Raw genomic sequence first — 11,697 nt, forward strand, 5'->3', positions numbered from 1 at the left:
CTTTTGGTTAGCAGCCAAAATACTTTAACCACTACACCACCAGAGGTCCTCCAAATCTCCATAGTTATATAGCTATTTCCCTCCTCTTCTGAATCCTTCATTAGCTATGTGTGTCTCTCTAGCTCCATCCCTTTCTCTCTGATCTCTTTATTAACCTTCTATCTTTTCATGTCTCTCTCCACCTCTGTCTCTGTTTTTGGTGTCTCTGCTTTCTGTTCACTCTCCTTCTCTTTCTCCTTCCCACCCTCCTCCCTTATCCTCTGACCTCTCCCTGTCTGCCTCTTGGTATTTCCTTTCTTCTCTTCATCCGCCTCTTTCTGGGGAATGCAGGTGCTGATGGAGATGAGATGTGGACGGACCCCTGCCCCCTCCCAGCCCTGCCCTCTTGCACTTTGCCCTCCAGACTCCAGCAGCCGCCTTCACCATGGATGCTGTCAGCACAGTTGTCTTGCTCCTGCTCCTGGCTCTTGTCTATCTGTACCTGACCCTCAGCTTAAAGGGCAAAGGCCGGCTGCCCCCAGGACCCAGACCCCTCCCAATCCTGGGAAACCTGCTACAGCTTCGCTCCCAAGACATGCTCACCTCCCTCACTAAGGTACAGGATCCTAAGCATGGATGATGGGGTGAGAGGAGAAAGGGGTGTCTCATGGCCCCAAGCCCCCCTGTGACCTGTCTTCTTACCCCCAGCTGAGCAAGAAATATGGCTCGGTGTACACAGTGTACCTGGGACCCAGGCGGGTGGTGGTCCTCAGCGGGTACCAAGCCGTGAAGGAGGCACTTGTGGACCAGGGAGAGGAGTTTAGTGGTCGCGGCGACTACCCCGTCTTTTTCAACTTCACTAAGGGCAATGGTAAGCTTGCTCCTCTTCTCCTTCACCCATGACCTTTTCCACAGTAAGGGAAATGCTAAGGGTGGGAGACTATCCTTCCATTGTAAGGTCACGTCAATGTCACCAAAGACACCAAATGGAATGGAGTTAGGCTTTCCCAGTCTAGGGTTGAAGTCCATCCCTTCTTGCCCATCACCATCTTGAATTGCACTTCCATACCAATCCCCATCTCCACTCAACTCCAACCCTGTTCTCATTTCAATCCCTGTTTCCATTCTAACCTCATCACCAACTTTCCATCTCAATCACGTTGTCAAATTATCTGGCCCAGCCCACACTGTCCACCTCAACCCAATCCCCATCCCCAGCAACTCTACCCCCATATTGTCCATTTCAACCTCAACTCTTTCCCTACCCACAACCATAACTACATCTCACTACAACCTCCATTCCCATTATGAACTCTCTTCCATTTCTGTCTTAACTGGCATTAGCAACACCATCCTAATTCCTTTAGTCAAAGTGAACTCAACTGCCATTTTTCTCCCCAGCCCAAAACCCATCTTCTATCTCAATCACTTATACAAGCTACCAGTCCCCACTTTCAATATCAACCCACTACCATCACCAAAATCAAATCTATCATATCTTACCCAACCCCAATCTCAATCTCCACCACAATTAACCAATCCCTCTCATTCTACTCAACTCCATCCCCAATACCAACTCCACCCCCAATTTACCATCAACTCTATATCCCCCACCTCATCTCCATTACCAACCTAGCTCTGTCCCTTCCTACCCAGAAACTTGCATCGTTAACCCCAAACCTTTCCTACCTCAAATCTCTAGCTCAATTTTCACTCTCAACACAAGCTCCAACCCATTAGCCAAATCTTGTCCTCCTTAAACTTACAAATCACATGTTATTGTGGTTTTCAAACTTACACACACACATACACACAAAGAGAGAAATCTCTTACTTAAAGGAAGTCATACAGAAAGGCCCAATAAATGAACCCAATAAACAAAGACAGCTGCTGTAGTCGAAAAGGGGACTTGCATCCTAGACTAAACCGACTGCCATCAAGTCAATTCCAACTCATAGCGACCCCCACTGGGTTTCCAAGGCTGTAAATCTTTACTGGAGTAGACTGCCTCATCTTCCTCCTGCAGAGCAGCTGATGGGTTTGAACCACTGACCTTCTGATTGGCAGCCACATGTCTTACCCACTATGCCACCAGAGCTCCTTGCACCCTAGACTACACTCCCTAAAAAAGTCCTAGGGCTCCCCCTGGCCCATTCATTGGATGAGTCCCGACTGCCCCAGGATTTGGAATCGGAGAGTTCTTGGGTAAAAAATTAAAAGAAATAAAAAATTAAAAAAAAAAAAAAAAAGGTATTGAGTACACTTTTCACCCTTTCCTTCTCTGGGGTTGACCTTGTGAAATACCTGTTCATAAGGTTTGACCAAATGTGAAGAAGCAGAGAGAGAGCACTTGGGAAGGTCATCTTGCTACTTTCCCAAAACATTTGGAAACAGACATCATTTGTTACTAAAAAGAGCCACTATGCAATTTTTCAGTCCGGCACAGAGGGTAACAGCAGAGGTTGCCCACTTACTAGCTGTATACTCTTGGACAAACGGCCTCCCTAGCATCTAGTGTTCTTCTAGGCCCAGAGGAATCAGAGGCAAACACACCTCAGACCTTATCCTATTTTAGCTCCTAGTCCAGGAGGAGATGGAAACCCCTCACCAACTATGACAGGCCAGAGTGGTCAGGGCCAGGACAGGGGAGGCACCGGTAGAGGGGCCAGCGCCGGGACAGGGAGCCTGGAGAGCTGAGACCTGAAAGATGAAAATGACTAGTCAGGAGAAGACAGGGAACGGAAAGTGTTCTAGGCAGAAGAGTCAACCTGTGCAAAGACCCTGAGTCCAAGAAGAGAAAAGAACGTGGTCCGTCTTATTCCTGGACGAGTCCCCAGTCCTTACTTGTTTTGCTTATTATGTATTCATACATTGATTTAATCAACTAGCAATCACCAACCTCTTGCATGCCCAGCCCTGCACTGGCCAATGTTAAGGACACAGTGACAACCAATTGGGTCCCAAGATTGCCTTCGTGGAGCTCTCAATTCACTGAGAGATGTGGCCCCATCACCAGAGCCTGACAGCCCACCAAGATCAGTGCTGTGGTGGTGGAAGCTCAGGGCCCTATGCAAACTCAAAAGAGTCACCTAACCCGGCCTGGAAAGTCAAGGAGGGCTTCCTGGAGGTGGTTTTCTACACTCTTTCACTCTCTCCCCCAGCAGGTATCAGGAAAGGGACTCAGAGGACAGTGGTTGGGGACAGATTGTCGGTTGAGTTGCCCCCTCTTCTCCTCCCCAGGCATTGCCTTCTCCAATGGGGAGCGGTGGAAAGCCCTCAGGAGATTCTCTGTCCAGATTCTGCGGAACTTCGGGATGGGGAAGAGGAGCATTGAGGAGAGGATCCTGGAGGAAGGCACCTTCCTGCTGGCGGAGCTGCAGAAAACTGAAGGTCAGGGTCCCCGAGTGCATTTTTACCTCTAGTTCATGCGCACCCTACTTCAATGTCAGAGCTGCCAGGAACCACAGCGTGAGTGTGCACTGGCAATCCCAGAGGGCCTTCACTCAGCCCACCTGCCTCCTGGAGGCGGATCAGTTTGTGGTGCTAAGTTTCCTTGTATGTGTTATGTGGTGGAGCTCTGTGGGCACCCTAGCATCCATCACTGTGTGGCAGTTTGAGAACAGCTTGTGTAATTGTGGGAAATGATGATGATAATGAAGTCCTTGAGAACTTACCGCCTGCTGGGCCCCGTGCTAAGCATATTTGCAGACATACGCCCTTAAAACCTCAGAATAATCCAATTTGCAGATGAGGAAATGAAGACAAAAAGAGGTAAGACCGGCTGAAGTAACACAGCTCATAAATGGAGGAGTGAGAATGGAGACCCTCAACTACTGATGCCAAACTCTGCACCCAACACACTAATAGCCATTTATTAAGCACTTGCTGTATACCAGGCAGTATGCTAAATGCCTCACGTTTGTTAACTCATTTCACCCTCCCAGAAACCAAACGCACTGCTGTCAAATTGATTCCAACTTTCAGCACCCCTAGAGGACAGAGCAGACCTGCCTCATAGGGTTTCCAAGGCTGTAAATCTTTGCGGAAGCAGACTGCCTCCTTTTTCTCCTCAAAGCTGCTCGTTCGTTCAAACAGCTGACCTTTTGGTTAGCAGCAGAACGCTTTAACCATTTCACTTAACCATTTCTCCTCCAACCATAACCAAAAAACCAGAACCAAATCCACTGCCATTGAGTCGATTCCAACTCATAGAGATCCCCATTGGATTTCCAAGACTGTAAATCTTTATGAAAGCAGACTGCTTCATCTTTCTTCTGCAAAGCGGCTGGTGGGTTTGAACCACTGATCTGCTGGTTAGCAGCCAAATGCCTTAACCACTACACCACCAGAGCTCCTTCCAATCACAGGAAGTGGGTACTATTACAGGTGAAGTAGCTAAGGCCCAGAGAGGTTAAGTCATGTGCCCAGGGCCACACAGTCAGGAAGTGGCAGAGCTGGTATACAAGCCGAGGTAAAGCTGCTGCCCTGTGGGGGGTGGGGGAGTTAATGAAAACTACCCACACTTACATGCTCCCTACCACTGTTCTAAGAACTTTGTATATATCCTTGAAATATCACCCAAACCTAAGGTGTAACATCATGTTACAAGCCCCAGTTTACAGGAGGGGAAACTGTGGACCAGAACCGTGTTCCGTTGGTGTTGCTGTTGGCGTGCCCCAAGGTGTTGTGGCTCCTTCTGCCGCCTGTTCCGTTAACACATATTTTTGGGGTGTTGCGATGCTGCAAAGAAGCCCTGGTTGTGCAGTGGTTAAAGCTCTCGGCTGCGAACCCAAAGGTCGGCAGTTGCAATCCACCAGCCTCTCCACAAGAGAAAGATGAGGCACTCTGCTCCTGTAAAGATCTGTAGCCTTGGAAACTCTATGGGGCAGTTCCACTCTGCCCTCTAGGGGCGCTGTGAGTCGGAGTCAATTCGCCCGCAGTGGGTTGGGTTAGATTTGGGCTGTGCTTGGGGAAAGATTTACAGCCTTGAAAGCGCTCTAGGGCAGTTCTACTATGTCCTCTAGGGGCGCTATGAGTCGGAATCGACTCCAGGCAATGCATTTGTTTTGTTGTTGTTGTTTTGGTTTTGGGTGGGACGGCCAGGTGCTTGTGTTTTGTGTCACAAGCTTGTTGGCACGGTTAGGCTGAATGTTATGCAAACCAGAGTTGTTCCTGCCTGGGATCCCTACACTGCCTGACCCACTCGGCCCCTCACCTTCAGGCGAGCCTTTCGACCCCAAGTTTGTGCTCAGCCGCTCGGTGTCCAACATTATCTGCTCGGTGCTCTTCGGTAGCCGCTTCGACTACGATGATGACCGTCTGCTCACCATTATCAATCTCATCAACGACAACTTCCAAATCATGAGCAGCCCCTGGGGAGAGGTCTGGAGGCCGTGATTGGTCGGGAGCTGGGCTAGGGGAGGGCAGGGAGGAAACAGCGGGCTGGAATTGGTCCTGCCTGGCCCCGCCCCTGGCTACCATTCAAGACTGTCCCGCCCCCTGACTACCGTCTCCACCCTGACCCACTCGCCCCCCACGCCCCTGCTTCTGACGTCCCCTGACCCTGCTCGGTCCCCAGATGTACAACATCTTCCCGGGCCTCCTGGACTGGGTGCCCGGGCCGCACCGACGCCTCTTCGAGAATTACGGGCGCGTGAAGGACCTCATCGCCAACAGCGTTCGAGACCACCAGGCATCTCTGGACCCCAATTCTCCCCGGGACTTCATCGATTGCTTCCTCACCAAGATGACACAAGTATGCCGAGCCGGGAAGTCCCCCTTGGTCTGACCTGAAGCCTCTCTGCTACCTCTGCTTCAAACCAACAGGGTTCCCGGGATGGGCGGGCTCCGGGGTGGTCCAGGAGGTGAAGCCGAACACCTGACCCCCCTGAGCTGGAGCCTGGAACCTACTGGGAGCCACTGACAATTCCCAGCTTAATTAGAAGTCGTTAAAACTGTCCAAGATGCCAACTGTGGGCCTGAGGCTGAGATCCCCACCCCTCCAACGCGCCCTTCTTCCTTCTCCAGCTTCCCCAAGGGGAGGAAGTTAAAAAGAGGCGGGACTGACCTGGCAGGTGCAGAGGGAACGGGTCGCACGGGCTCGGAGCCCAGGTCACAGTGTGCGGGGGGTCTCTTGGTCCTGGTTCTTATCCCCATCCTTCCACCCCCGCAGGAGAAGCAGGACCCGCTGAGCCACTTCTACATGGATACTCTGCTAATGACCACACATAACCTGCTCTTCGGCGGCACCGAGACGGTGGGCACCACGCTACGCCACGCCTTCCTTGCGCTCATGAAGTACCCAGAAGTGCAAGGTGCGAGCCCCAGGCCTGGCCCGGCAGGCCGAGCGGCCCACGCGCTGGAACCTCGCGCCTCTAAGCCCTGCCCTCAAACCAGGAGCTACGGCCGCGCTCCTGGGTCGCACAGCTACGCTGACAGCTACTTCTGCACACGGGGGCCAACCGCACCCATATGGCCCTCCCAGCTGCCCAGACGCCTCCCGCATGAGCTTGCTTTACGGCCCACCTCGGACCCTGCCCGTACAGCACGTGTTACGCCTCGGAGCCCATTCCCAAAGCCCTGCAGCAGGGCCTGCGCAGGAGTCCAGTTCCGACGCCTTCTATACAGTCTAACCGTCCCACACAGCGCTGTCCGCGTCCCCACCTCTCCAAAGCCCGCCTCTCGTTCTATCCCTGGACCCTATCCTCAAGGATATCGTCCTTTGTCGGACTGGGCCCACGCCACCTGCCCCGCCTCTGACCTCCAGCACCCTCCCCCTCCTCTAAAACCCCCTGCACAATTTCATCAGGGGCCTTGGCCTCCAGCTAGCCCCAAAGCCCAGACCCTCAGAACCCGCGCCCCAACCTGCCATTCGCCTCCACTCTGTCTCTGAACCACCCACTCATGCCGGCCAGCTCCCTCCTTCCGAGTCTCGCGAACCCTCACGCGCCCCTGAAGTGTGGCCCGTTCCGCTGGGAGGCGTTGACTGCATTACACACAGCACACACACCCTCTTCCCGGCTCAGCCGCCCCCGCTCAAGTCCTGGCTATGCTTCTCGCTCCCGCAGCGCGCGTACAGGAGGAGATCGACCGCGTGGTGGGGCGCGCCCGGCTGCCGTCGCTGGACGACCGCGCGGCCATGCCCTACACTGACGCCGTGATCCACGAGGTGCAGCGCTTCGCCGACGTTATCCCCATGAACTTGCCGCACCGCGTCATTCGGGACACTGTCTTCCGCGGCTTTCTGCTACCCAAGGTGCGCTGGGCACAGCGCAAAAATACGGAGAAGCATCCCCGGTCCTAGCATCTCTAGCAACCGGGCTCGCGTCTCTAGCAACCGGGATACCGCACCCTGACAATCTTTAACAAGCATCTCAAGACCTAACCACAGGCATCCGAGGCCCTTGAAAACAAAATCTCAGGCCCTTCCCCTGACTCCTCGCACCGCAATGCACTGGATCCCATTCTAAACCCAATTCTATCCCCATGACAGGTCCCCTTCCTAGGACCTGTCTTCGAAATCCCCAGAGCCTGGGACTTGATACTGAGGATGCCCTGTGCCCGGACACTGTTCTCAGAAACCTCTCCATTTCCCAGAAACCCCAAATCGTCCCCTAGAGGGGGTGCCCGCGCACCTGTCTCCTCAGACCGGCCACACAGCTTCCAGCACCCATTACTTGGAACCTCAGACTTCTCCACACACTTCCTGGATCCCTGATCATGTCTCACGCCCCATCCGCCATATCCAAGTCCCCAGGACCCGAACGCTATGGAATCCCAGGCCGCCCCCCAGCCCTGCTACACCACTAATCCCTACCTCCGCCACACCCAGGGCACGGATGTGATCACCCTCCTTAACACCGTCCACTACGATCCCAGCCAGTTCCTGACGCCACAGAAGTTCAATCCCGACCATTTTCTGGATGCAAATCGGTCCTTCAAGAAGAGCCCTGCCTTCATGCCCTTCTCAGCCGGTAAGGGCGGTGGGAGTGGGAGTCAGAATGTCTGGGGCTCATATTTCTACCTACATCCCCTAGTTCCAATTCCACTCCCCACACCCTTCTTTCTCATCCCACTTAATCTCCCCTCTCAACTCTGTTCCTCTAGGCAGACAATGACTAAAATCCTGCGGAGGGAGGTGGGAGAGGCAGGTCACGGCCAGTCTCTCCACTAGGTGGCGCAGTTGAAGTGGTTTTACTTCTTGGCTTTGATCTGGACCTGGCTTTGAAAAAAAATTGTCCCAGTTTTCTCAAGGAGGGGGGGAGATAATAGGTAACCAGTATTTTTGGTTTAGCCATACTGCGAGGCGCCCTGGTGGAGCAGTGGTTAAGTGTTCAGCTGCCAACTGGAAGGTCATTGGCTTGAACCCACCATCCGCTCTGCGGGACAGATCTGGAGATAGGCTCTCAGACAGATTACAGCGTAGGAAACCCTAAGGGGCAGTTGACTGTCCTACAGGGTCGCTTTGAATCAGACTCGTCATGACTCCACGGCACCTAACGACCACTTCATGATATATTATCATCACTCCTGTTTTAAACAGCCAGAAACTAGAGTGGCAGAACCAGGATTCGAAACCAGTCAGTCACACTGGTATCAGGTCATTCGGCTCCACGTTTTATTTAAAGCATCCTCCCCAGATCTTTAGGTGGGTGGGTCTGTGACGTCCCCAACCGTATTCTCCTAGGTTTTCTCCGGGAATTCGACGGGGATCCCCTTTTTCCTAAACCCTCTCATCTCTGCTCCTCGCCCCCGCAGGGCGCCGGCTGTGCCTGGGCGAGTCGCTGGCGCGCATGGAGCTCTTCCTCTACCTCACCGCCATCCTGCAGACCTTCTCGCTGCACCCGCTGGTGGCGCCCGAGAGCATCGACCTGACCCCGCTCAGTTCGGGTCTCGGCAACTTGCCGCGGCCCTTTCAGTTGCGCGTGCGCGCGCGCTAACGCCCTTGCCCGGGCCCTTCCAGATTCGCCTGCACCCGCGCCGAGCTCGCCCCTCGGGGTTGCACCGACTTTCTTTTTGTGCTGCTGCCTGCCCCCATCCCTTTCGCTGTGCCACTCTCTTCCCCGCACCCTCTGCCTTCCATTGCCCATCACCCACCCCTCCTATCTTTACCGGGTGTGCGCCCCCAGAAGCCGAGAAAGACGAGGGGGAGAAGGGGTGTGCCCTCATTTCACTCACAGTACTTACCCAATGACGCGCCCTTTTCTGGGCTTTTTGTATCGTTTCCTAATAAATTATAATAGATTTAAACCCGTCTTGGCTGCTTTAAGCGGAGGAGGACGGCCCCTCAGGACTGGGGAGGGAGGGAGGGTCTGGCTGCCGAGAGGGAAAACGCGGAGCCGTAGGAGTCCACCCTTCCCCCTCGGCTGCGGCGGGAGAAAACTGTTTCCTGGAGACCGGCTGGGAGGTAAAGGCTGGGAGGGCCTGAAGACAGGGAAACAAAGAGAACGGAAAAGACCGCAGCCCGGAGAGAAACCAGAGGGAGACCGCGAGATGTGGAAGTGTACAAAGAGCTATAAGCCGGGTAGAAAGCTAGGGACTGAGGGGAAGCAGTTGCAGACACAAATAGAGGAATAACAATTGCTAACAGCGCTTACTGGATGAGAGCTTCAAATGAGAGGCACCTGGTTTTGTACAAGGCTCTCTGGTGGTGGAGTGGTTAGGACATTTGGCTGCTGTTCTGGTTCCCTAGTGTCGCTCTGACAGGAATATATACCACAAATGGGAGGCTTGAACAAACAGGAGTTTATTCTCTTACAGTTTGGGAGGCTAGAAGTCCGAGTTCAAATTGCCAGGCTCTAGGGGCTGGGTGAAAGCCCCTCGACCTTGGACTCCAGCTCTGCCTCCTGCTCCCAGCCCACTGGAGCTAGAGGCGTTTCTTCACTCAGACAGCTGTTGGCTGCTGAGGCTAACAAGCCCAAGGTCAAGTAAAAAAGGCACAGTCCTGATGTTACCAAACCACATGGGAGGCCATTAATTTAAGTCCATTGTAAGTCCCAAGGTCAGCAGAGAATAGCAGGCTGCTAAACAATCACACGGCTACATGCAGAGTCCAAGCGTGCCATAGGCCAGAGACTATTCCCAAGGCTTCTCCTTATATACAGGAAGCAGACCACATACCCAAAGCAGCTACTCAGCTGCTTATGGTAGATCCCACCATGAGCTGATTGCTAGTCTCATCCTGGGGAATAACTACCACCAGCTGCCCAGCCACTCAACAGGCCCAGCCAAGTTGACACACAAACATAACCACCACAGCTGCTAACATAAAGGTCGGTGATACTAATCCACAAGCCACTCCGTGGAAGAAAGATGAGGCAGTCTGCTTCCATAAATACCAAAAAGCCCACTGCCATTGAGTCAGTTCTGACTCATAGCGACCCCCATTGGGTTTCTGAGGCGGTAAACCTTTACAGAAGTAGATTGCCTGGTCATCCTTCCACGGAGTGGCTGGTGGGTTTGAACTGCCAACCTTCTGGTTAGCAGTCAGATGCCTTAGGCACTGCACCACCAGAGCTCCTTCTGTAAAGGGTTATAGCTATGGAAACCCAACGGGGCCGCAGTGTGTGCGGCTCAACACTATGGCCGTGAGTTTGGGTTGGTGCCTGTGACTAGAGCAGTCTGAAAGCAGAGGTGTAACTAGTCTAGAACCCATGTTGGATTTTAAAGCTGCGTTTTCTAACAGCACTTCTTCTAATCTTGATGCTAAAGTGACCTTGACGCTGACCTAACCATACACCCTACAGGAGACCTTCCTTTGCTCTGAGGTCTGGCAGGTGCGGGGTATTACATTCCAATCCTAGAGGGTCTTTCCATCTCAAACACATGCAAGATGTGGTAGCTTACACCCAAAGGGTCTCGATGCACAATTTTACCACAAACCTTGACAGTGGACCCCCAGAAACAGACATGATTGAGAAATTGTTATAGCGGTTTACCTGAAAAGCCTGTCCTGTCACTGTCCAGTGACCACCCTGTAATAAACTGAAGAGCATGTGTGCTGGCAATCATGTCCCCTTAACCAACCATGTAACCCCACAGGTACGTCATCCACCTGTCCCTGCTAAGTCCCCGCTGTGAGATACCCCACCTTCGATTCCCCTGCCTTTCAGCCAGTTAGGATTTCGTGACTTTTACTTCCTGCTCCAACTGTACAAAAATGTTTTATTCCTCATTGTCGGGCAGAGCGGCCCTCTGTTTTGTTTGTTTGTTTGTTTACCTTTTTGAAAATTTTTATTGTGATTTGGGTCACAGTTTACAGAGAACAGTCATTTTCCATACAGCAGTTCATACACATTTTTTCTCATAATACTGACTGCATTTACCCACAATGGAACAGCTCTCTTCCCACTTGCTCCCTACAGTTACCCCTTCCCTGCATCCTCTCCTCTGCATTCCTGTCCCCCCTCCCCACAGCTCTCTCCCTGTGCAGACACTGCCCTTCTTCTCTCCCACGACTGATTGATCGTGTATCTACCTGATGTAAACGTTCACCCACTATGCCTGTCTGTTGTTGGGCTGGAAGCCCTAGAATGACTTCGATTCCAGGCCTGAAGGGTGACTAGGGGAGGGGCTCTAGGAGAGTCGTCTTCACTCGGAATTTGGACGTCTTCTTGGCCTGGTCCGGACCATATCTATTCCTCAATCTTCTGCTTTTACTGTAAGCAGACTTGGTGATGCTGATCTCTGACATCACTGCGTGCCACAAGCTGCTCTAGA

At 52.8% G+C, this 11,697-nt stretch overlaps 1 protein-coding gene across 1 annotated transcript; it reads left to right on the forward strand.

The window, feature by feature from the left end:
* The first annotated feature begins 424 nt into the window (after positions 1 to 424).
* LOC103198762 (cytochrome P450 2F3) lies at positions 425 to 8,918 on the forward strand. The gene is made up of 9 exons (XM_007942969.2): positions 425 to 595; positions 688 to 850; positions 3,220 to 3,369; positions 5,201 to 5,361; positions 5,558 to 5,734; positions 6,152 to 6,293; positions 7,047 to 7,234; positions 7,811 to 7,952; positions 8,737 to 8,918. Exons 1-9 carry the CDS (start codon positions 425 to 427, stop codon positions 8,916 to 8,918), a joined length of 1,476 nt encoding a protein of 491 aa, XP_007941160.1.
* Positions 8,919 to 11,697: the final 2,779 nt, after the last annotated feature.

Source organism: Orycteropus afer, unplaced genomic scaffold (genome assembly GCF_000298275.1).
Source record: "Orycteropus afer afer isolate SDZICR_OR568_19922 unplaced genomic scaffold, OryAfe1.0 scaffold00099, whole genome shotgun sequence".
NCBI classification, from domain to species: domain Eukaryota; kingdom Metazoa; phylum Chordata; class Mammalia; order Tubulidentata; family Orycteropodidae; genus Orycteropus; species Orycteropus afer.

Coding starts and splice junctions, on each gene's coding strand:
- LOC103198762 (XM_007942969.2), top strand. CDS start 425: ATGGATGCTGTCAGCACAGTTGTCTTGCTCCTGCTCCTGGCTCTTGTC. Junction 851..3,219: donor CAACTTCACTAAGGGCAATG/GTAAGCTTGCTC, acceptor TCTCCTCCCCAG/GCATTGCCTTCTCCAATGGG. Junction 7,953..8,736: donor CTTCATGCCCTTCTCAGCCG/GTAAGGGCGGTG, acceptor TCGCCCCCGCAG/GGCGCCGGCTGTGCCTGGGC.